This window comes from Oncorhynchus clarkii, chromosome 28, assembly GCF_045791955.1.
Source record: "Oncorhynchus clarkii lewisi isolate Uvic-CL-2024 chromosome 28, UVic_Ocla_1.0, whole genome shotgun sequence".
Classification (NCBI taxonomy): Eukaryota; Metazoa; Chordata; class Actinopteri; order Salmoniformes; family Salmonidae; genus Oncorhynchus; species Oncorhynchus clarkii.
Genome location: NC_092174.1, coordinates 9,218,608 through 9,244,113, shown reverse-complemented (window position 1 = coordinate 9,244,113; position 25,506 = coordinate 9,218,608). Strand labels below are relative to the sequence as shown.

General features: G+C 42.6%; 1 protein-coding gene across 2 annotated transcripts in view; it reads right to left on the bottom strand.

Moving 5' to 3' along the window:
- LOC139387361 (TSC22 domain family protein 2-like) overlaps positions 1-25,506 on the bottom strand; it is a 40,671-nt gene continuing 15,165 nt past the window's right edge. The window contains exons 2-4 of one of the 2 annotated variants that reach the window (XM_071133493.1): positions 12,262-12,327; positions 1,303-1,354; positions 1-1,013 (exon numbers count right to left, since the gene is read on the bottom strand). In XM_071133493.1, the coding sequence (XP_070989594.1) occupies positions 588-1,013; positions 1,303-1,354; positions 12,262-12,327 (544 nt within the window). In that variant the 3' untranslated portion in view covers positions 1-587. The remainder of the gene's footprint in view (positions 1,014-1,302; positions 1,355-12,261; positions 12,328-25,506) is intronic. The other variant, XM_071133494.1, reaches the window with a different exon arrangement.

Below are 25,506 nucleotides of genomic sequence, written 5' to 3'. Positions count from 1 at the left end.
TTTTTTTTACATTTTTTTTTTTTTGTGAGACATTGTTCCTTTCTGAAAATAGCAGCCCAGTAATAAATAAACATTAACAGTAGAACTTTAGAGACTGATGCATGGATTGGACTTGTGTCGAAGAAGAAATGGTGGCGCGGCTCCGAAAATAGATCTCTCCCACTTACTTACAATATGAAACTGCAAGGCTAAAAATAAACCCCTTCCCGACTCTCTGAAAAAAAAATAAAAATAATCTGGGACACGATGATTTGTCCTCGTGAGTATCCCCTCTCCTCTGTGTGTTGCCCCTGGGTGGGGGGGGGGTCAGTCAAAGCTCTAGCATGGCGCCCCACAAGAAATGCCCCCCTTTCTCTCGCTCATACTCTCACGATGATTGCATTAACACTGGGAAGGCCAAACAGCCGGCATACAGTACACACACAGACACACTGAAGCACTGCTCTTGGTTGTGGTGGTCAAGCTGGTGGCGAACAAGACAATATTGTTTTTTGCTTCGTATGCCAATTTAGAATTGGAGGATGTTTTCTACTTTTTTTTCTCCCCCCTCTCCTGTCACGGAGAGCGATAGGGAGGGAGGGTGCACTTCAAGCGGAGTTGAAGTTGGGCTGCGGTTGCTGCGAAGGCGGGGGCTGGCTGGTGTCAAGCTGGAGCTGGGGTTGAGACAAAGGCTGTAGTTGCTGGGACTGGAGCTGAAGCAGCACTTGAGGCTGGGTTTGAAGTTGCTGGGACTGGGCCTGGAGCGGAGGCTGTGTTTGAAGCTGGGCTTGTGGTGGAGCCTGTAGTTGCGGCTGGTCTTGGCCCACCCCTTGCTGTGGAGTCGTGCTGCAAGAGGAGTTTGTGTCGGCCGGCCGGACAGAGAGCTGAGACAGCTGATCGCTGTTGGCCAGGGATTTCAGAACGGCGTTCTCCCGCTCCAGCATAGAGTTCCTCTCAAACAGCTCCTTGATCTGCTCCTTCAGCACCTCCACCTCCTCACGCACTGCATACATCAGATGGCTTTTCACCAGGTCCTGAGGAGATAGAAAACAAGGGACATGCTAACAGTCATTACAAGAGGACAGAACAGAAAACAACTAGTCCTCGTCATCAACACAGTGACCAGCTCAGAGCAGGAAAACTAGGTGCCCCCCTTTCTCTCGCTAAGATGGCAACTTATTTGAATTAGTGGCACCTGAGCAAATTAGTTGAGCTTCATTCCTTACCAATACAGTAGTTCCATTTCATCAACACTGTTAAAAACCAAAATGAGAGCAAAATATGATACTATAAAAATGATTATGATTCAATAAAAACCCTTACCATGGCTTGTTCTATTTTATTATCAATGGCAACAACACTGGCTCCAGAGGCACTATAAAAGGAAGAGGAGAATATTAGAATGAAGACAAATCACAGGTGAATTATTTAACCAATTATTATTTTAGAATTTTATTTCACCTTGATTTAACCAGGTAAGCTAGTTGAAATAGAAAAAAAAAGAAAGTCTATATACAGGTGTGTGAAAATGGCATGAGGTGGTAAGGCAATAAATAGGCCATAGTAGCAAAGTAATTACAATTTAGCAAATTAACACTGGAGTGATAGATGAGCAGATGGTGGTGTTCAAGTAGAAATACTGGTGTGCAAAAGAGCAGAAATGTAAATAAAAACAATATGGGGATGAGGTAGGTAGATTGGGTGGGCGTTTTACAGATGGGCTATGTACAGCTGCAGCGATTGGTTAGCTGCTCAAATAGCTGATGTTTAAAGTTAGTGAGGGAAATATAAGTCTCCAGCTTCAGCGATTTTTGCAATTTGTTCCAGTCATAGGCAGCAGAGAACTGGAAGGAAAGGCGGCCAAAGGAGGTGTTGGCATTGGGGATGACCAGTGAGATATACCTGCTGGAGCGCGTGCTACGGGTGGTGTTGTTATCATGGCCAGTGAGCTGAGATAAGGCGGAGCTTTACCTAGCATAGACTTATAGGTGACCTGGCGCAAGTGGGTCTGGCGATGAATATGTAGCGAGGGCCAGCCGACTAGAGCATACAGGTCGCAGTGGTGGGTGGTATAAGGGACTTTGGTGACAAAACGGATGGCACTGTGATAGCAAACTGGATGCAGTCTGAGTAGAGTATTGGAAGCTATTTTGTAAATGACACCGCTGAAGTCGAGGATCGGTAGGATAGTCAGTTTTACGAGGGTATGTTTGGCGGCGTGAGTGAAGGAGGTTTTGTTGTGAAATAGGAAGCCAATTCTAGATTTAATTTTGGATTGGAGATGTTTAATATGAGTCTGGAAGGAGAGTTTACAGTCTAGCCAGACACCTAGGTATTTGTAGTTGTCCACATATTCTAAGTCAGAACCGCCCAGAGTAGTGATGCTAGCCGGGCGGGCGGGTGCGGGCAGCGAACGGTTGAAAAGCATGCATTTGGTTTTACTAGCGTTTAAGAGCAGTTGGAGGCCACGGAAGGAGTGTTGTATGGCATTGAAGCTCGTCTGGAGGTTAGTTATCAGTGTCCAAAGAAGGGCCAGATGTATACAGAATGGTGTCGTCTGCGTAGAGGTGGATCAGGGAATCAGGGAATCAAGAGCGACATCGTTGATATATACAGAGAAAAGAGTTGGCCGGAGAATTGAACCCTGTGGTACCCCCATAGAGACTGCCAGAGGTCCGGACAACAGGCCCTCCGATTTGACACACTTAACTCTGAGAAGTAGTTGGTGAACCAGGCGAGGCAGTCATTTGAGAAACCAAGGCTGTTGAGTCTGTCGATAAGAATACGGTGATTGACAGAGTCAAAAGCCTTGGCCAGGTCGATTGTACTGTGCAGCCGTCTTTGTCTTTTATTTATTATTATGGTCATATGACAAAAATAGAGGTCTTTGGCCACGCACACCAATGTGTTCTCCAAATAATCTCGTTAGCCTCACAAGGGGAGGGTGCTATAGAGTAGCCTATTGAAAACCGGGGATCCAATAACAGTATTTTTTTAGATTATTTGTTAAACATTTTTCTCTGAGCAATTGTATTAGTATAAATTATTTGTAAAACGTATTTAACAGTATTTCTATTTTTTGCTAATCTTTATAAAAGGGATCCAATAATTCCAGACCCCACTGTATATACGGTGCTTTTCACAAGTTGAATGTGCAACGGAAAATGACAAAACTACAGCGAACACATCGTGTGACCCTGTCCATCGAAGTTATGAGGACCAGAATGGAAACAAGTCTCAACTTTTTGTATTGCATTGTTTGACGCAAGCATGCATTTTAAAAATCTGTCAAATGCATTCATTCATTCATTCATTCATTCATTCATTCATTCAACAGGTGTAATAATTCTGCAATGTGACCTTTAATCGTCTATTGCCCCGTAACTCACAGCTGTAATCATGAAACGCTTTAAAAGCTGGTCATGGCACACATCAACACCATCATCCAAGACCCACTCCAATTAACATACCACCCTAATAGATCCACAGATGACGCAATCGCAATTGCACTTCACACTAGGGCTGGGCGATATGGCCAAAATGTCATACTATTTTACTAAATTCTTGACAGTATGATGGCATTATGTTAAATATATATATAATAAAAGTTCAAAATATGCTCTAGGGTGGCAACAATTAAGTGATTTAAAATGGGTCTTTCTCCATTCTGATCGTTTTATACCAGGGCTGTCTAACCCTGTTCCTGGAGAGCTACCATCCTGTAGGCTCTCTCTCCAACCTTAATCTAGCGCACCTGATTCTAATAATTAACTGGTTGATAAGCTGAAATCAGGTTAGTTACAACTGGGGATGAAAGGAAAACCTACATGAGGGTAGCTCTCCAGGAACAGGGTTGGACAGCCCTGTTCTATACAGTTCAATTCAACCCAAAAATACATTTCTAGCATTTACATCCATTTCTGAATTTCCCACACTGTGCCAAGCAGGGCTGCATGATATAGGCCTAGTTTATTGGTGTACTGTTGGAATCATGGAAATATGTTTACTGTAATTCAATAGTTGGAATATAGTGGGCAGCACTTTGAATACAGTTGTTTGACATGATAAATGAATAAGCCAGGGAGGAATTATTGTGACGGGGGAGGAATTAAATGTGACAGGGTAGGAACCAAAGTGTTGGTCTGCATTTCCCAGAGGATACTTCTTTGTGTAGCTAGCTAACATATTTATGCTTCGACTATTCCTCTCAGATTTAGAAGATACCGTTGTACAAACATACGGATCCAGACCTACACCAGCACTGATATCAGGCTGTATTAGTTAGCTAGGTTTGCTCTGACTGATTACATTTAGCTAGCTAGCCCTCTAACTAGCGATTAGCATTAGCAGCTAACAATTTATTTTCACTTGTTAAGACAAAACTAGCTGTTTGCAGATAGTAAGCTACACAAACTAATAGAGTAATTATAGAACACTTTAAAAGCAGCATCGTTGTCACCAACATCTTCTTGCGTCTGACCATGTAGACTGAGCAAACAGCTAGTGTAGTACTCATGACTCTGATTGAGCAACACCAATAACTGCTCTCGTTGAGTGACAGGGGGCAGGGCTTGTTGTGGGAAGTGGCATGCAGGTCATGATGTACATCTAATATCTATAAATCCATATACACACCCCCTTGTGAGCAAAATATTCTAGCGGCCCACCTGACAGCAAAGATAATTTTTTAAACTCTAAAGTTAATTTCCTGTAATTCTGCACATTTTGCCATGGGGCATAGAGAAAATGTTGCTGTTTTAAAGCAAGTTTGCTGCAATTCTACACATTTTGACATAAGGTGGAAAGACGATTCTGCAAGTTTATAACAAATTTCCAGCAATTCTACACATTTTGCCATAGGGTGGAGGCCGTTTTTAATATAATAACTGATTATCAAATGGGCCCCACCCCGGTCGGTAATTCGACTTTCTTACTACATTGTTTAGATTGAGAAACAGATGTCCTCAACTGGCAGCTTCATTAAATAGTACCCGCAAAACACCAGTCTCAACAGTGAAGAGGCGACTCCGGGATGCTGTGTGTTCTTTTGCCCATCTTAAGCTTTTCTTTTTATTGGCCAGTCTGAGATACTGCTTTTTCTTTGCAACTCTGTCTAGAAGGCCAGCATCCCGGAGTCACCTCTTGACTGTTGACGTTGAGACTGGTGGTTTGCGGGTACTATTTAATGAAGCTGACAGTTGAGGACTTGTGAGGCGTCTGTTTCTCAAACTAGACATCAATGTACTTGTCCTCTTGTCCCCAAACCATTGAACGGTAGTGTATATATATATATATATAAAAATCAGGAGGTTGGTGGAACCTTAATTGGGGAGAACGGGCTCGTGGTAATGGAGTGGAATGGTATCAAATACATCACACACACACACACACACACACAGCTCAAAAAAATAAAGGTAACACTAAAATAACACATCCTCGATCTGAATGAATGAAATATTCTTAAATACTTTTTTCTTTACATAGTTGAATGTGCTGACAACAAAAATCACACAAAAATCTGGATTTGGAGTCACACTCAAAATTAAAGTGGAAAACCACACTACAGGCTGATTGAACTTTGATGTAATGTCCTTAAAACAAGTCAAAATGAGACTCAGTAGTGTGTGTGGCCTCCACGTGCCTGTATGACCTCCCTACAACGCCTGGGCATGCTCCTGATGAGGTGGCGGATGGTCTCCTGAGGGATCTCCTCCCAGACCTGGACTAAAGCATCCGCCAACTCCGCCAACTCCTGGACAATTGGTGGATGGAGCGAGACATGTCCCAGATGTGCTCTACTGGATTCAGGTCTGGGGAACGGGCGGGCCACTCCATAGCATCAATGCCTTCCTCTTGCAGGAACTGCTGACACACTCCAGCCACATGAGGTCTAGCATTGTCTTGCATTAGGAGGAACCCAGGGCCAATCGCACCAGCATATGGTCTCACAAAGGGTCTGAGGATCTCATCTTGGTAACTAATGGCAGTCAGGCTACCTCTGGCGAGCACATGCTGTGCGGCCCCCCAAAGAAATGCCACCCCACACCATGACTGACCCACCGCCAAACCGGTCATGCTGGAGGATGTTGCAGGCAGCAGAACGTTCTCCACGGCGTCTCCAGACTCTGTCACGTCTGTCACATGTGCTCAGTGTGAACCTGCTTTCATCTGTGAAGAGCACAGGGCGCCAGTGGCGAATTTGCCAATCTTGGTGTTCTCTGGCAAATGCCAAACGTCCTGCACGGTGTTGGGCAGCAAGCACAACCCCCACCTGTGGACGTCGGGCCCTCATACCACCCTCATGGAGTCTGTTTCTGACCGTTTGAGCAGACACATGCACATTTGTGGCCTACTGGAGGTCATTTTGCAGAGCTCTGGCAGTGCTCCTCCTTGCACAAAGGCGGAGGTAGCGGTCCTGCTGCTGGGTTGTTGCCCTCCTACGGCCTCCTCCACATCTCCTGATGTACTGGCCTGTCTCCTGGTAGCGCTTCCATGCTCTGGACACTACGCTGACAGACACAGCAAATCTTCCTGCCACAGCTCACATTGATGTGCCATCCTGGATGAGCTGCACTACCTGAGCCACTTGTGTGGGTTGTAGACTCCGTTTCATGCTACCACTAGAGTGAAAGCACCGCCAGCATTCAAAAGTGACCAAAACATCAGCCAGGAAGCATAGGAACTGAGAAGTGGTCTGTGGTCACCACCTGCTGAACCACTCCTTTATTGGGGGTGTCTTGCTAATTGCCTATAATTTCCACCTGTTGTCTATTCCATTTGCACAACAGCATGTGAAATTTATTGTCAATCAGTGTTGCTTCCTAAGTGGACAGTTTGATTTCACAGAAGTGTGATTGACTTGGAGTTACATTGTGTTGTTTAAGTGTTCCCTTTATTTTTTTGAGCAGTGTATTTTCTGAGGTCTTGGCTGATTTCTTTTGATTTTCCCATGATGTCAAGCAAAGAGGCACTGAGTTTGAAGGCAGGCCTTGAAATACATCCACAGGTACACCTCCAATTGACTCAAATGATGTCAATTGGCCTATCAGAAGCTTCTAAAACCAGGACATAATTTTCTGGAATTTTCCAGGCCGTGTCACCTTAGCGTATGTAATCTTCTCACCAACTGAAATTGTAATACAGAGAATTATAAGTGAAACAATCTGTATGTAAACAATTGCTGGAAAAATGACATGCACAAAGTAGATGTCCTAACCGACCTGCCAAAACTATAGTTGGTTAACAATACATTTGTGGAGTGGTTAAAAAACAAGTTTTAATGACTCCAACCTAAGTGTATGTGTATTCACCACCAGATATGGATGTGGTTACCTTTATCAGCGAAGACCGATTGCATGGGTTGACATTTGGTGCCATTCTAATCAGTGTGTCAACTAATTGCACCATGTCATGATTAACACTTAACACAGAAGGATGTGCAGGACAGCGGCTTCTTTTTTGTTTACTCGGGCTCTAATGCTCACACACACGCTCCGAGGTTCCCTCAAAATAAGTGTTGATGAACACGGCGAAGCACAAGACATTATGTTCTTTCACCATCCAAATGTACTTGTGCTTCCGCTCCTCTTGATCAAGCAGATTACCATCAACAGGCTCCTCCAGGGAGGAACGTTCTCCCAGCCCTTCAGCCAGTACAGTGACTTTGTACCACAAACCTACACTTTGGTCTCGCTGACAAGAGGGTGATGGATAACAAAGGCTGAGTGAGACAAAAGATTTCACATGTAGGCACACTTCCCCAAAACGTATAAAAACACAATGTACACACAAGCAAGAGGCAAGCTCAGCGCACACTCACTACACGAGACCTGGATTCAAATACTACTTTAAATATTTTCAAATACTATATCTGTGGTTGATTGAGCTTGCCTGTTGCAATTGAAAAGTCTTGAAAAGTATAACCCCCCCCCCCCCCCCCCCGGCCCTTCAGGCAGGCTAAAGTGAACGCTCTAAGTATTTAAAAGATTTCAAATAGTAATAGATCCTAACAGCCAAAGAGTTATGTATACCCAGAAAAACCTTAGAGAAAGTGGCCAAAAAACAAACCTCACCCTACACTGCTCAAATTGGTTTCAATTAGGTCAGTTCCTAGCGTGCACACAGTCCCTCCTATTAGGTTTCCTGCCTGCTGTGAGTTTTCAAATGGGTCTGACCCAACGGCTCTCTCCCTCTGTAAAAGCACAGATCTTGTGGTGGGCCCCAAGCCCAAATACCTCCAGACTAGTCCTGTGTCAGTATGAGACCAAAACAATAAATCAGTTCAAATTATTCAAATCAAATGCATGGGCTAGCCTAAATCATTTGAAGTAGGCCTAGTCATTTTCCTAAACCAAAACACTTGGTCACTGGTCCTATTGCACTTTAATGACAAGAAAATCTTAGACAACTAGGCTAGTAGTGCATTAATAATGTCAAAAAACAACCAGTAATAAAACATAGGGCTCTCTAGCGAGCTACTGTACACTAAAACTGCCTAACTCGGGGGCGTAAACCTTAATACCAGCGTTCCGGATTCAGACACTGGGACAGACCGAAGTGGAGTGTGTTTATTCATTTTAATTAAAGACGGCTTGAAAAAGACCAACACTAGAGAACACGGGCCTGGTTTACAGGAAAACAATAGAATGGAGTACATTAGTGTCGTTTTTCCATGTTCGATAAAGAAGAGTTTGGATAAAGCCAGCCACTGGCAGGGCTATGGGGGAACCCCCACCATTTTGGGGAGGATGGTAGAGTCTAACTACACAGCTGTGGCAGAGTTGAATTTACACTAGACGTGTGACCATGAGGACAGTGACACCTCGGTCAGTTCTGGCCAATAGGCACAGTAAATAGAAGAGACTGTGCTATTCAGTGTAAAGGACATGTGTGGGGGGGGGGCAAAAATAGCTGGTGCTGGACCAGAACAGTTGGTATTCAGCACAGGTAAGAGCTGCCACAAACCAGCTGATCATAGATCATTCTGGGCAGTGCCTACTGCCCACTCAAATTAAGCTACTTTAAGAATTTGTGTTTGGTGAAATCCTACCAATTGCATAATCCTTGCAGTCCTCAACAGACCAAGAAAAATAACAGAACTAGCTACCAAACCCAGAATGGCAGCATGAGTGTCTAAAAGTTGTACGCAAATTGTCAAACAAACTAAATGACTCCTGAGAGTTGTGAATCTTTTGGTTGAAGGCAACACAATGTGTGGCCAGGTGGTGTAACAAGCTTCAGTTATCCCAAGCCCTTTTGAACATGTGACCTTCTCTTAGCCACTGACTTCTCGTTAAAGCCACGTAGGCCTAACTCTTTGCTAAAGCTTCTGGCTTCAAACACGTACAGTACGTAGTGTAAAAGGTACTTCTCCGGCTCTACCTGGGTAAAGGTAAGCGGTGTAAAACCGCCTCTGTTCGTCAGAGCCCACACAGGGCTCAGGGTTGGGTTGAGATCAAACAAAAAGCTGCAATTGTCCATTTTGCGCAACTCTATAAAGTTTAGCTTGTACAATCACTGGACCGAGCTTAACTTCTTATGGTATAGGGGACGCTTGCGTCAGGGAAAATGCAGCGCGGCAAATTCAAATAAAATGATATAAAAATCTAACTTTCATTAAATCACACATGTAAGATACTAAATTAAAGCTACACTCGTTGTGAATCCAGCCAACATGTCAGATTTTAAAAAGGCTTTTCAGCGAAAGCATAAGAAGCTATTATCTGACGATAGCACAACAGTAAACAAAGACGGTAGCATATTTCAACCCTGCAGGCGCTACACAAAACGCAGAAATAAAATATAAAACATGCCTTACCTTTGACGAGCTTCTTTTGTTGGCACTCCAATATGTCACATGAACATCACAATTGGTCCTTTTTGTTCGATTAATTCCGTCCATATATATCCAAAATGTCAATTTATTTGGCGCGTTTGATCCAGAAAAAAAACAGCTTCCAAATTGCGCAACGTCACTACAAAATATTTCAAAAGTTGCCTGTAAACTTTGCCAAAACATTTCAAACTACTTTTGTAATACAACTTTAGGTATTTTTAAACGTTAATAATCGATCAAATTGAAGACTGGTCTATCTGTGTTCAATACAGGAAGACAACAAACCAAGCTACTTTTCAAGTATTGCGCAACTCTCAACAGTGTTACGCAGTTCCTAGATGGCTGTACTTCTTCATTGCACAAATGAATAACCTCAACCAAATTCCAAAGACTGGTGACATCCAGTGGAAGCGGTAGGAACTGAAAACAAGTTCCTAAGAAATATCGTTTCCCAATGAGAACAGACAGACCTAAAAAATAAATTCTGAATGGTTAGTCCTCTGGGTTTTGCCTGCTACATAAGTTATGTTATACTCACAGACATGATTCAAACAGTTTTAGAAACGTCAGAGTGTTTTCTATCCAAATCTACTAATAATATGCATATCTTATATTCTTGGCATGAGTAGCAGGAAGTTGAAATTGGGCACGCTATTTATCCAAAAGTGAAAATGCTGCCCCCTATACCTTAAGAAGTTAATGGAGCTTGAATTAGGGTTTGTTGTTACAAACAGAATGACCGAGACGATTCCCGAAACTCAAGGGTTCAAGAGAGGAATGTGAATCAAAAGATGCATTAGCCACCAAAGAGTGGACAGTCACAAAGTGCTCCTACATTGACAGGGACTGAGGCGGGAGCAACGGAGTAGGAACCTGGGAGTTGTCATACCTTGCCCCTGGCCACTGTTGCCTCATGCCATCACTGGGATCAGTAACTTCAGTGAGAGGGAAGCCCAGTTGGGGCCTCTGGCTCAGCTTGGCATATGATAAAAACAGCTCAAAAGCGAAGCCAGTCCACATGTTCAGTATCTGCAGGTGGGCTTGACTGCCGTGACACCTTTGAATGTACCTACCTGCTTCTACCATGAAAGACAATTCACAAACATGCGTGACTACAAGCAGATTAATTTCGTAACTAGAAGGAGTTTGACGGAATGCAAAAGGATACACAAACACACTAGCATTTCTTCATGCAAGAGAACGGGCTATTTGGATATCCATCTCGTTGTTACAGTGCAACAACATCAGTGGGAAACAGTGGAGCATGATGTTGAGAGACATCTGAACAATCTCTATGGTATCATGTCGAGAGAGCCCAATTGGTTACCAAATGAGGTCGAATAACTGACATGAAATACAAACTCAGAGCACCAGGGGCAACATTGAGATCCACAGATGACTTGCGCACAAGCCTGGCCTGTTTGCCTTTCTGCCATGGAAACAGGCACTCGTGGAAGTGTGTACCCACGGAACACCCTTACATTCAGCACCTCAAAAACAGGAAGTGAAGCACAATGCCCCTGCCATCCCGCGGTGGTGCTGGTGATGAAAACCAACTAGAGATATGCAGTACATTCCAGGTGCTTGCAGTAACAGTAAAGTCTCCAAACAACACAGCACAACTGAAATCTGCATGTACTATTCCAGGCAGAAGAAGTACATGCTGTTACTGCAGCTTCCCAGTTAGAAAGCACTCAGTCAGTGCTCTCGAAGTCAGCCAGTCAGTCAGTCGGTCAATCAATCGATGCTTTAGTGCGAGTGGGTTTCAGGCACACAGTGTAATTGGCTGGAGGTGGTCGGATGTATGAAATTACTGCCTGTGTGTACAGTTCTCCTCCGCGGTGTCTGTCAGCAAGGAGTTGCTTTAACAACGCGCTTTCATTTCCCGTCTGGTGCTCTCCTGTCAGATATAGTTTTATATGGTTCCCTTTTCATTTGTATAGAGGCTTCTCAAGAACGTCCCGCCTCCTGAATGCACACTCAATCTAGCACTCAGAAAGGGGTATGTGAGAGGTCATAATAGACTGGCAAATCATCTGCTTTGTAAGTGGGAGTGTTAGGGAAAGGTATTGGATTTGGCATGTTCAATGTAAAATCACCCGACTATTCCTATCGATGACTTCATATTATGACTAAAAGTGTCTTGCCCTTTATAGCACCCCTCTGTTCCATGTCATACACTGACCAGCGTGAGTCAGTTGAAGGGAGGTTCAGGGAACAACTGTTTGTTTATGGGCTTTAGTGGGCCTTCGTGTTACTGAGAAGGCAGCTATTAATGTAGGCCTATTGGCGGAGTGTGAGAGGTTTGGCTGGCCAACACATCTCTGCTGCCATGCTCTGTTTCCAGCCATGCACATCCACAAAGGAAAGCTCACTACTGCTGCTGAGCTGCAAACGCACTGCACCATAACCACACACAGGCAGGCCTGTCCCATCCAGTCCAGTACCTATCACTGTGGGCCCGCAGCCTGCTGCCAGACTGGAAGGCCTGGTAGAACGCAATGGAGGGGTTCCTGTGCCAACAAAAGTCAGAAAACAGGGAGAAAAAGAGAGTGAGGGATTGAATCAGAGAAGACAGACAAGAGAAAGCAAGTATTGCAAAATGTCTTGGAGGTAGAATACCCTGTGTGCAAAGCTAACTAGTTAGGAGGATAGAGACTAATGTATGCCTAAAAGCCTTTCACTAAATTGAGTTCAAGGTAGCAAACAGAACAGTATGCAATTCACAAATATTCAAATAAAATTGAAAAAAAACTCGCTTTTGGGGAGTTTCAAAGAACAAAGTGCCTGTAGAGCGAAACACACTGTACTTGCTTAACCCCTACTTTAAATATTTTGAAAGCAGTTCAGGCAACGGAGGCTAAAACTGTAAAAACAATTTAAGTGTTGAGGTCTACAGAGTAAGAAAATTATATTTTGCCAACCGCTGTGAGCTCAGATGGTTAACATTACTGCTTATGTCCTGACTATGGGGCCTTTGAGGCCACAAGTACACTGTTTAATGATGAGAGACATATGAGGAGAAGGGAAATGGCCCACCCCCAAGCTACTGTTGATTGCGAAAATTGAGGTCAAATGAAAGTAAGAGACTGTGCCTATAAGTTTTAATATTAAAACTTATAGGCACAGAGGACTATGATAAGAACGGTGGTTCGGCCAAATGCAGGCTGTGCGCAACTTGCATGGATTTATTTTTTAATATTTTGAAACATTTGTTTTATCATCATTACTATTATTATTATTATTATTATTATTATTGTATATCATTATTACTGTAGGCCTATTTAAACCAATTCTTTAAATATTCAAAACGTGTTTGTCTTATTCTGTTAAAACATTTGTTGGCTAAATCAAGTTTGATAAGCATTTTTAATTGTGTGCTCCATATTTAGCTTAAGATAGGCCTGTATTTATATTTTAGATTCTTCAAAGTAGCCACCCTTTGTCTTGACAGCTTTGCACTCTTGGCATGCTCTCAACCAGCTTAACCTGGAATGCTTTTTAAAACAGTCTTGGAAGGAGTTCCAACATATGCTGGGTACTCTGGCTGCTTTTCCTTCACTCTGCGGTCCAACTCATCCCAAACCACCTCAAGAGTTTGGGCGATTGTGGAGGCCTTTAGAAAAACACATTTTAGTCCGACTAAGCACAAACCAGATGGGATGGCGTATCTCTGCAGATCGCTGTGGTAGCCATGCTGGTTAAGTATGCCTTAAATTCGAAATAAAAATCACTGACAGTGTCACCAGCAAAGCACCCCACATCGTCACGCCACCTCCTCCATGCTTCACGGTGGGAAAATGCAGAGGTTGGAACTAAAAATCTCAAATTTGGACTCATCTGACCAAAGGACTGAAATCCACCGGTCTAATGTCCATTGCTTGTGTTTCTTGGCCCAAGCAAGTCTTTTCTTCTTATTGGTGTCCTTTAGTAGTGGTTTCTTCACAGCAATTCGACCATGAAGGCCTGATTCACGCAGTCTCCTCTGAACAGTTGATGTTGAGATGTGTCTGTTACTTGAACTCTGTGAAGCATTTATTTGGACTGCTTTTTGAGACTGGTAATTCTAATGAACTTATCCTCTGCAGCAGAAGTAACTCTGGGTCTTCATTTCCTGTGGTGGTCCTCATGAGAGCCAGTTTCATCACAGCCCGTGATGGTTTTTGCGATTGCACTTCAAGAAACTTCCAAAGTTCTTGAAATTTTCCAGATTGACTGACGACCTTGTCTTAAAGTAATGATGAACTGTCGTATTTCTTTGCTTATTTGAGCTGTTATTGCCATAATATGGACTTGGTCTTTTACCAAATAGGGCTATCTTCTGTATACCACCCCAACCTATTGGCTCAAATGCATTAAGGAAAGAAATTCCACCAATTAATTTAAGGCACACCTGCTAATTGAAATGTATTCCAGGTGACTACCTCATGAAGCTGGTTGAGAAAATGCCAAGTGTGCAGAGCTGTCAACAAGACAACGGGTGGCTACTTTGAAGAATTTCAAATATATTTAGATTTGTTTAACACTGTCTTGGTTACGACATGATTCCATAGGTGTTATTTCATAGTTTAATGTTTTCACTATTATTCTTCAATGTAGAAAATAGTAACAATGTTATAAAAACTTGAATGAGTAGGTGTCCAAACATTTGACTGGTACTGTATATATCACAAAAATCACAATATCAAACAATTATTCATATCATAATTGGATCAGAGGTAATATAATATTCAAATACATTTTTCATGCACATACATTTAAAAAAAAGCCTACATGTCAAAGTACAGGTGATATGCATATTGTCTACAGCCTTATGTCCAAACCGATGCGGACACGAGGCGCCAGTAAAAATGTAGCCAAACTTTATTTTGACTTTTAATTACATAAATATGCTAAATGAAGGTCGTGTGACAAATGAAGCAGCCTAGACTTTAAAACTCTTTATTGTAAAGATCATCGTATTATTTCTTAAGGAAATAGTTTCCAAGGCTTTTTGACAATAGCTAGCTTGCCAAAAACGCTAGCTCCAACTTTCCTGACCTAAGAATGTCGCAACAGACTTCGCCCCTTCAAGATAACATGCTACAGATCAATTAAATCAGGCAGGTTTAGACACAGAATAAATAACGAAGCTAGTTAGTAATGTAGAATTATCAAAGTTGTAATTTACAATCAACAATGTAGTTATGAATACAAGTGGGGCGGATTTTGTGTATAAGTAACTGTACGCCGGAGCTAACGAGTACTGCTCATAAGAGGTTCACACTACTTCCGATGTTGCTTGATCAGTGGGTAGGCCTATTAGCTGGGCAAAATGACATGAAAAGTGATCAAAATATATTAACAGTATTGAAGTGATTTTAGCAGTTCAGAATTACTTGGATTTTATAAAGCAAAGCAATCGATATCCTATCCTAAACTTGTTGGAAGCGAGAGTCATCTTGCGGTCATTGGTTAGCCAGGTCGCAGTTGTAAATGAGAACTTGTTCTCAACTAGCTTACCTGGTTAAATAAAAGGTGAAAAAAAAAGTTATTGAGCAGCATCCCATTTCTTGCTAGCTCTGGCCTTTGGCCTTAACTCCTGTTAAAGATGTAAAAGCATTGGGCAGGTGTAGATGGTCTACCAATACAGTCTACATAAGTGGTCATACGCACATCCTTAAAAACATACAGTGCATTTGGAAAGTATTCAGACCACTTCCTTTTTTCCACAATTCGTTATGCTACAGCCTTATTCTAAAATTGAATCAATCAAAATGTTGTTTTCCGCAATTTACACACAATACCCCATAATGACAAAGCGAAAGCGATTGAATATGATTTGGAAAAAGGCACACACCTGTCTATATAAGGTCCCACAATTGACTGTGCATGTCAGAGCAAAAACCTAGCCATTATTTCAAATTAATTGTCTGTAGAGCTCCGAGACAGGATTGTGTCGAGGCACAGACGTGGGGAAGGGTACCAAAAAATGTCTGCAGCATTGAAGGTCCCCAAGAACATTGGCCTTCATCATTCTTAAATAGAAGTTTGGAACCACCAAAATTCTTTACAGAGCAATCGAGGGAGAAGGGCCATGGTCAGGGAGGTGACCAAGAACCTGATGGTCACTCAGAGTGCACCAGAGTTCGAGTTCCTCTGTGGAGATGGGAGAATCTTCCAGAAGGACAACCATCTATCTCTGCAGCACTCCACCAAGCAGGCCTTTATGGTAGAGAGGCCAAACGGAAGTCACTCCTTCCTTACGATGAAGCATGGTGGTGGCAGCATCATGCTGTTGGGATTTTTTTCAGCGGCAGAGACTGGGAGACTAGTCACAATCAAGGCAAAGATGAACGAAGCAAAGTACAGAGAGATCCTTCATGAAAACCTGCTCCAGAGCGCTCAGGACTTCAGATTGGGGCGAAGATTCACCTTCCAACAGGACAACGATCCTAAGCACACAGCCAAGACAAAGCAAGAGTGGATTCGGGACAAGTCTCTGAATGTTCTTGAGTGGCCCAGCCAGAGCCTGGACTTGAACATCTCTGGAGAGACCTGAAAATAGCTGTGCAGCGAAGCTCCCATCCAACCTGACAGAGCTTGAGAGGATAGGCCGAAAAGAATGAGACAAACTCCCCAAATACAGGTGTGCCAAGCTTGTAGCGTCAAACTCGAGGCTGTAATCGCTGCCAAAGGTGCTTCAAAGTACTGAGTTAAGGGTCAGAATACTTATGGAAATGTGAAGTCAATTTACATTTTTTATAAATATGCATACATTTCTAAAAACCCCATTTTTGCTTTGTCATTATGGGGTATTGTGTGTAGATTGATGAGGGGGAAAAATTATTGAATCCATTTAGATTAAGGCTGTAACGTAACAAAATGTGGAAAAAGTAAAGGGGTCTGAATACTTTCTGAATGCACTGTAGGTTCTGGGCTAACAAAGAAGGCGTGCACACTGTTGAAGCTCAATTCACCACTTTATTGACTATGTTTAGATCTGAAATGGATCTTTGTCAGTACCAATACACTGCTTTTAATCTTTGGGGGGGGGGGTAGTCAACAATCATTGAAGCCGACTTCTCAGATAAATAGCGATGTTGCTTGTTTGATTTTAGCTAGTTGGTTGTCATTAGTCAGATTCAGAGATTCAGGTTAACTTTATCAGCCCACCAGTGAGAAACTAATTTGGTCATGTGCTTAAAAAGACGATACATAAAACAAACAATACTTTGAGCAAAGCTGCCACTAGGCTCAGAATTACCGGTAATCAAGTATTATACGAGTGGTCCCAACGGGATTGTTTGTTAAATCAGATCATGGATGGAAAGATGAATCTTCAACAAGGGGCAAGCATGGTAAGTTAACATCTCTTGGGAAGGGGGCAGTATTTTCACCTCCGGATGAAATGCATGCCCAAAGTAAACTGCCTGTTTCTCAGGCCCAGAAGCTAAGATATGCATACAATTGGTAGATTTGGATAGAAAACACAAAAAGTTTCTAAAACTGTTAAAATAATGTCTGAGTATAACATGACTGATATGGCAGGCGAAACCCTGAGGACAAACCATCCAGGGAAATTATTTTTGGGGTCATAGTATTTTCCAAATGTTTTCTATGGGATACCCTTATTATTAGGAACCTGGTCGCAGTTCCTATGGCTTCCACTAGATGTCAACATGTCTTTAGAAATTGTTCAATGTTTTTCTTTTGGGAAATGAAGAAGTAGTCCTATTCATTGTAAGTGTCACTCCAGGTGGACTCTACTGATTTGGTGCGCGTGAACCGGAGCGCGCTTCACGTAGTTTTTTTATCCGTTATTATAAACAATTTATTTTGTCTTAAATTTTAGCTATTATTTACGTTTTAGGGTACCTGAGGTTGGATTAGGAACGTTGTTTGAAATGTTTGGACCAGGTTTACAGGTAACTTATTAGATACTTTGTAGGCATGTTGGGGGAGTTGAAACCGGTGTATTTCTGAATCAAACACGCCAAATAAATTCACATTTTTGGGACATTATCGAACAAAAGGACCATTTGTGATGTTTCTGGGACATTTTGGAGTGCCAACAGAAGAAGATCTTCAAAGGTAAGGCATTCATTTTTAGCTATTTCTGACTTTTGTGGCGCACCTGCCTGGTTGAAATATGATTTTCATTTGTTTGTATGCGGGGCGCTGTCCTCAAAGAACCGCATGGTTTGCTTTCGCCGTAAAGCCTTTTTGAAATCTGACATAGCGGCTGGATTAACAAGTTAAGCTTTATTTTGATGTATCTAGAAGAAAAAGAAACGCACACCTATTAGGCGAGGTGCTGGCTAGCGGAGTGGCAAATTTGAAAATAAAGGAGAGCCACACACTCTAGGAGCTCAGATGCAAAAATGTAATGTCCAACGTTTCGACAGCCAAGCTGTCTTCATCAGGGTATAATACCCTGTGTGTGTGGCTCTTCTTATTTTGATGTATAACACGTATTTTCAAGAATGTTAAATATTTTAATTTGGTATTTTCTAATTTCGTGCGCTGCAATTTCACCGGTTGGCGGCCGTCCCACCTGCCCATAAGAAGTAACCTGTTGGGGCTAGGGGGGCACAAGGAGTTCCCTAAAGGGAAGCTACTTAAACACAATGCATTAGCTAAACTTTATAAACGATCAGGCCTTCACTACCTGCATCTTCTTTGCATTGTTCAAGGTAGGCTGTAGCCAGTGTTGTTGGAGTGCTGCTATAGCTAACGTTAGCCTAAATGTTTCACTGACCAGCCATGGTATTTTCCATGTAACCCACAAAACAAGTTTAGAAGCTAACACGTTAATGTTAGGAGAGAGAGAGTAGTTTGAAAAAGGAAAGAGCCCCTTTGTGTGATTTAAAGACATTTGGGTCTTCATGACAATTTCATTTGTTGTGGACCCAAATGATGACCTAGTAGTTTGTGTTTGTTAGAGATCTCTTTGGTTGTTTGTCAGAGAGAGAGAGTCAATAACCATGACTCTCAAAATGAATCATTAACATCAATATGAATTATATCCTTCTTGTCTACTGCCATCCGGGCCTTCAACAACAAGGTCCAAAGGACAAGTGGGGGGGGAAAAAAGTTAGTCATACCTTGCTTTCTATTTACCACCACAAACTGATGCTGGCACTAAGACCGCAATCAAAGAGCTGTATAGGCCATAAGCAAACAAGAAAATGCACATCCAGAGGCAGCGTTTCTCGTGGTTGGTGATTTTAACGCAGGGAAACGGAAACCTGTTTTACCTAATTTTAAACAACTTCTCACCTGTGCAACTAGAGGCGACAAAACGCTATCACTTTTACTCCGCACACAGAAAGGCATACAAGGCCCTCCCGCACCCTCCCTTTTGCATCCTGCTTCCAAACAAAAACTCAAACAGGAAGTACCAGTGACGCTCAATACGGAAGTGGTCCGATGAAGCGGATGCTAATCTACAGGACTGTTTCGCTAGCACAGATAGGAATATTTTCCAGGATTTATCCGATAACATTGAAGAGTTTACCACAGTCATTGGCTTCATTAATGACAAACTTGTAAGCCATCTGTAAAAATTATTTTTTAAATAAGCCTAGTTGATTCAGCCACAGAAAAATGGCATGCTTCCGTCTACAACATGAGCTGCTAAGTATGTGTGGATAATCCTGTCTACCTTTGATATTGTGACTATACCAGGCGGTATCAGAGGACTGCCCACAACATTTTTAGAAGACTCCAGCCACCCAAGCCATAGACTGTTCTCTCTGCTACAGCACAGCAAGCGGTACAGCAAGACTGGAACCAACAGCACCCTGAACAGCTTCTACCCCCAAGCCATAAGAATGCAAAACATGACTGCTAAATAGCAAATCAAATGGCTACCCGCGTTGGCCTCATTTTGCACTGGACTCTGCGCACACACACATACAGTACTTACACTGACACCCCCACTACATATGGCCACACAAACACACTACAGTTGAAGTCGGACGTTTGCATACACTTAGGTTGGAGTCATTAAAACTCATTTTTCAACCACTCCGCAAATTCAACTTGCCTACCTGGTTAAATAAAGGTAAAATAAATAAATAAAAAATGTCTTGTCAACAAAACTATAGTTTTGAAAGTCGGTTAGGACATCTACTTTGTGCATGACAAGTGATTTTTCCAACAATTGTTTACAGGGATTATTTAACTTATAATTCACTGTATCACAATTCCAGTGGGTCAGAAGTTTACATACACTAGGTTGACTGTGCCTTTAAACAGCTTGAAAAATTCAAGAAAATTATGTCATGGCTTTAGAAGCTTCTAATAGGCTAATTGACATCATTTGAGTCAATTGGACGTGGACCTGTGGATGTATTTCAAGGCCTACCTTCAAACTCAGTGCCTCTGCTTGACATCATGGGAAAATCAAAATAAATCAGCCAAGACCTAAGAAATAAATTATAGACCTCCACAAGTTTGGTTCATCCTTGGGAGCAATTTCCAAACGCTGAAGGTACCACGTCCATCTGTACAAACAATAATACACAAGTATAAACACCATGAGACCAATAGCCGTCATACCACTCAAGAAGGAGACATGTTCGGTCTCCTAGAGATGAACATACTTTGGTGCGAAAAGTGCATATCAATCCCAGAACAGCAGCAAAAGACCTTGTGAAGGTGCTGGAGGAAACCGATACAAAAGTGTTTAATATCCACAGTAAAACGAGTCCTATATCGACATAACCTGAAAAGCCGCTCAGCAAGGAAGAAGCCACTGCTCCAAAACCGCCATAAAAAAAGCCAGACTACGCTTTGCAACTGCACATGGGGACAAAGATAGTACTTTTTGGAGAAATGTCCTCTGGTCTGATGAAGCTTGCAAGCCGAAGAACACCACCCCAACTGTGAAGCATGGGGGTGGCAGCATCATATTTGCTGCAGGAGGGACTGGTGCACGCCCCAAAATAGATGGCATCATGAGGCTGGAAAATGATGTGGATATATTGAAGCAACATCTCAAGACATCAGTCAGGAAGTTAAAGCTTGGTCGCAAATGGGTCTTCCAAATGGACAATGACCCCAATCATACTTCCAAAGTTGCAGCAAAATGGCTTAAGGACAACAAAGTCAAGGTATTGGAGTCCCATTACAAAGCCCTGACCTCATTCCTATAGAAAATGTGTGGGCAGAACAGAAAAAGCATGTGCGAGCAAGGAGGCCTACAAACCTGACTCAGTTACACCAGCTCTGTCAGGAGGAATGGGCATAAATTCACCCAACTTATTCTGTGAAGCTTGTGGAAGGCTACCTGAAATGTTTGACCCAAGTTAAACAATTTAAAGGCAATGCTAACAAATACTTACTGAGTGTATGTAAACTTCTGACCCACTGGGAATGTGATAAAAGAAATAAAAGCTGAAATAAATCATTCTCTCTCGTATTATTCGGATATTTCACATTCTCAAAATAAAGTGATGATCCTAACTGACCTAAGACAGGGAATTTTTTTCTAGGATTAAATGTCAGGAATTGTGAAAAACTGAGTTTAAATGTATTTGGCTAAGGTGTATGTAAACTTCCGACTTCAACTGTACTTTGTGTTCCTCATTTACTCAAGTGTTTCCATTATGTCGGCAGTTACCCGATCACTTAAACACTGCTCACCTAAATGCTGTGCATAAATAGCCCTTTGTGACGTACAGTAACAATACTTCGTACAGTAACAGTACTTCCCCATGAAGGAACTGTTTAACCAGTCTATTATTGGTAGCGAAGCGCTGACATGCCTTCCTCTCCAAACAATGGAGGGCCTCTGTACCTGGAGCAGAGTTGATGACTGAGGAAGAACCTAAAGACGGGGACAGGCAGAGTGGGTCCGCGGAGAACAATACACCTTTCTTTAGAATAGCATTTAAAAAAGGCAGATGGGACTTAAAACACAAACCACAAGCAGTTAAAGGGAGTTCAAAGCAGTGCAAAAGATTACCGGTGGTAGGCTAATTCTGTTCACCTGTTTTAGCCAAAAGAGCCCCCTTGCCTGCTGAATGGTAACAAAGTAAAGTGTATGGGGCTGGATGTAGACTTTTGCCTTCATGTACAGGTAACTGCCAAAATAAAGGAAACGCCTACATAAAGTTTCTTGATAGGGCGTTGGGCCACTACAAGCTGCCAGAACAGCGTCAGTGCGCCGAGACAGGCAAGATTCTACAAGTGTCTGGAGAAATTCCATCATTTGGTGTTTGTTTTTTTTGGTGGTGGAAAACGCTGTCCCAGGCACCGCTCCAGAATCTCCCATAAGTGTTTAACTGGGTTGAGGATCTGGTGACAGACACGCACACACACACTTTAAACCCCATATGCTCCTGAGACCCTCCTTTTTTTTTAAGTCACTGAGATCTCTTCTTCTAGCCATGGTAGCAAAAATAAAAGGGCAACTGGGTTTTTTTATTCATGGCCTTCTGCACGATGGGATGTTAATTGCTTAATTAAACTCAGGAGTCACACCTGTGTGGAAGCACCTGCTTTCAATATACTTAGTATCCATCATTTACCTAACTGTTTCCTATATTTTGTCAGTTACCTGTACATTGCTACTCATTTACAGGAATGTACCCAGAGCTGTTGCCAGAGAATCACATTTGTATTTCTCTACTATAAACCACCTCCAATGTCATTTTAGAGAATTTGGCAGTACTTCAAACCAAAACCGCAGACCATGAACAAACACTCCAGGCCAGGACTTCCACGCTTCTTCACCTGCGGGATCGTCCGAGACCAGCCACCCGGACAGCTGATGCAACTGTGGGCTTGAACAACCAAAGAATTTCTGCAGAAACTGACAGAAACCGTCTCAGGGAAGCGTATCTGCGTGTTCGTCCTCCTCACCAGGGTTATGACCGGACTGCAGTTCGGTGTCATTACCATCTTCAGTGGGCAAATGCTCACCTTCAATGGCCACTGGCATGCTGGAGAGGTGTGCGCTTCATGGATGAATCCCTGTTTCAACTGTATCGGGTATATGGCAGACAGTATGTATGACGTTGTATGGGCATGCGGTTTGCTGATGTCAATGTTGCGAACAGAGTGCCCCATGGTGGGGCTGTTACGGGCAGGCATAAGTTACGAAAAACAAACAATATAAATTTTAAATCGATGGCAATATAAATGCAGAGACATCCCGTGACAAGATCGTGATGCCCATTGTCGTGCTATTCATCCGCCGCCATCGCCTCATGTTTCAGCATGATAATGCACGGCCATCAAAGATTTTCAGCTTCGTGGAAGCAGTAATGTGAAATCCATAGATAGCAGCATAATGAATTCACTTCAATTGACTGATTCCCTTATCTGAACCTCTGTAAAATCTTTGAAATGGTTTCTTGTTCAGTGTATATTTTTGTAAAGCATCAAAATTGTAAGCTAAATGTTCTGATCTGTTGCATCAGCATCATTGCCTTTAAAAATGTTTTAAATATACGTAGCCTAGGCATACTGCTTGTATGAATTTGGGATCTATTGTCCCACAACTGTCCCAGAGTCCGTTTGGAATAGGCCATTTTTCTCAACCAACTGACCAATAGAATAGGTGAACTTTTCTACTATGGGGGATATAGTAGATTGACATAGTTTATATAGTGTCCAACCTATAACACATAGGCTAGTGATTTTGCTGTTCGTTAATCTTCTTGTTGGCTGAGGAAAAGTAAAATGTGAACAGTTGATCTAACATCTTCACAGTTTGCAAAGTAATTCGGAGAGGACACACGTTGTTGCATCCTCGAGTTACAATGTACTGTTAAGAAGAATTACCATAAACTCTGTGTGATTTGTTATTCTGAGCACTGTGAGTAGACACCCAAATCAAGTTACGCACGCAAAGCATACAGGTCCAGTAAATTTCTCAAATGTCCAGTCATTTACATAACGGAAACCATGGTCAAGACCGTGATCATACCCCTCTTCTCACTCTCTGGTGAGCAAAACAGGAAACAGCAGGATACCCTAGGCCGATTGTCGTCACAGAGACACACAGGAAATACATAAGACTTCCCTTAACACGACTGTTGTATTCAAAAAGTGAATCCCCACCCCCATCTTCCCCCACCTCCTTGTCCACCAACACATACTGGCACATTTCAGTGTCAATCACTCCTTCACTTCTACTACTACCCCCCGGTTTGGGTTCTGTGTAAGGCATTAACAGATGTAGTCACTGCGACAGCAACAAGTCAGACACCTAATTTTACCAACACCGTTGATGACATTTGCTAACTATATTGTGAGAATGGGAAACCTACAACGGGTTAGGCCTGGATGTTATAGTCCCGAATGTTACCAAGGGAGATACGAGCTATGTACTAGGCCTATCACTACCCTACACACTCATCTGGGACCATTATATCAAATATGACTCCGTGGATCTCCACTCACTCTGTGGCTTCCTAGAGTTCTGGGAATACCTCAGTCACAACTGCCAGTTTGCCTTGCCTCTCTATGCCGGGCAGTCAGTCATGGGGCCTGGCTCTAGACACTGCAACAGAGGACGTTTTCAATAGCTTGAAAGACACAGAGGTGGAACAGACGCAAAGTTAGGCAGGTCTCGACAGCCAGTACGGTTTTGATTCCGGACAAGGGGAGGTGGGTGACAATGACGAATTTCGATGATGTTTCAGGCAGATATTGAGAGAGCGAGTGAGAGTGAGAGAGAAATATATGGCAGATATAGTGTAGTGACTGACGTCCGACACACCACGTTGACGGGGCCTTATCTGTAGAATGGCGGGACGGTGGATAGACCACTTCGCTGCCTGATAGCAGCAGCCCTATCATGAGACCGTAACTCAAATCATTTAGAGAGAGAGTTTTAATTCTCACGAGCCTGGGACAAACAGCTGCTTGCTTCACTCACAACAGCTAAAAGAAGATAGGCCGTCACTTTGTTGCAAGGCGTGAATCATTGCCGTTTTAAACACAGCAACCTAGAAAATCGCAAAACTGAAAAACTGAGTGGCCTATATTCAAACGCACTACTAAATAAGTGGCCGATTCAAACGCACTACTAAATAACTTTAAAAAGCAAGTTAAGCTCATGAATCAACAAAGGGCAGAACCAGAGCCTTCAAACGGCAAAAGGATGTGCTGCAAAAACACACTAAACAACTTTCTGAAAAAGCTTATAAGGCAAGTCACAGCCAATCTGTAAATAGCACACCCAACTACCTCATCCCCATATTATTACTTACCCTCTTGCACCCCAGTATCTCGACTTGCACATCATCTGCACATCTATCACTCCAGTGTTAGTGCTAAATTGTAATTATTTCACCTCTAGGGCCTATTTTATTGCCTAACCTCCCTACTCTTCTACATTTGCACACATACATACATTTTTCGATTGTATTATTGACTGTACGTTTGTTTGTGGAACTCAGTGTTGTTTTTGGTCGCACTGCTTCGCTTTATCTTGTCCAGGTCGCAGTTGTAAATGAGAAGTTATTCTCAACTGGCCTACCTGGTTAAATAAAAGGTGAAATAAAAATAACTTTAAAAAAGTATGCTTGTAAAACAAAAGGGCTAAACTAGGCCTCTAGGCCATATGTGACCGAACGCAAAATGCCTGCGCTGCTGCATAGGATGCCGGGTCTATATTTGTCTATAAAACCTGTATATGGAAATTACCAACAGATTCAAGCCATTTTACCATTTCCTCTCACGCTTGCCAACTC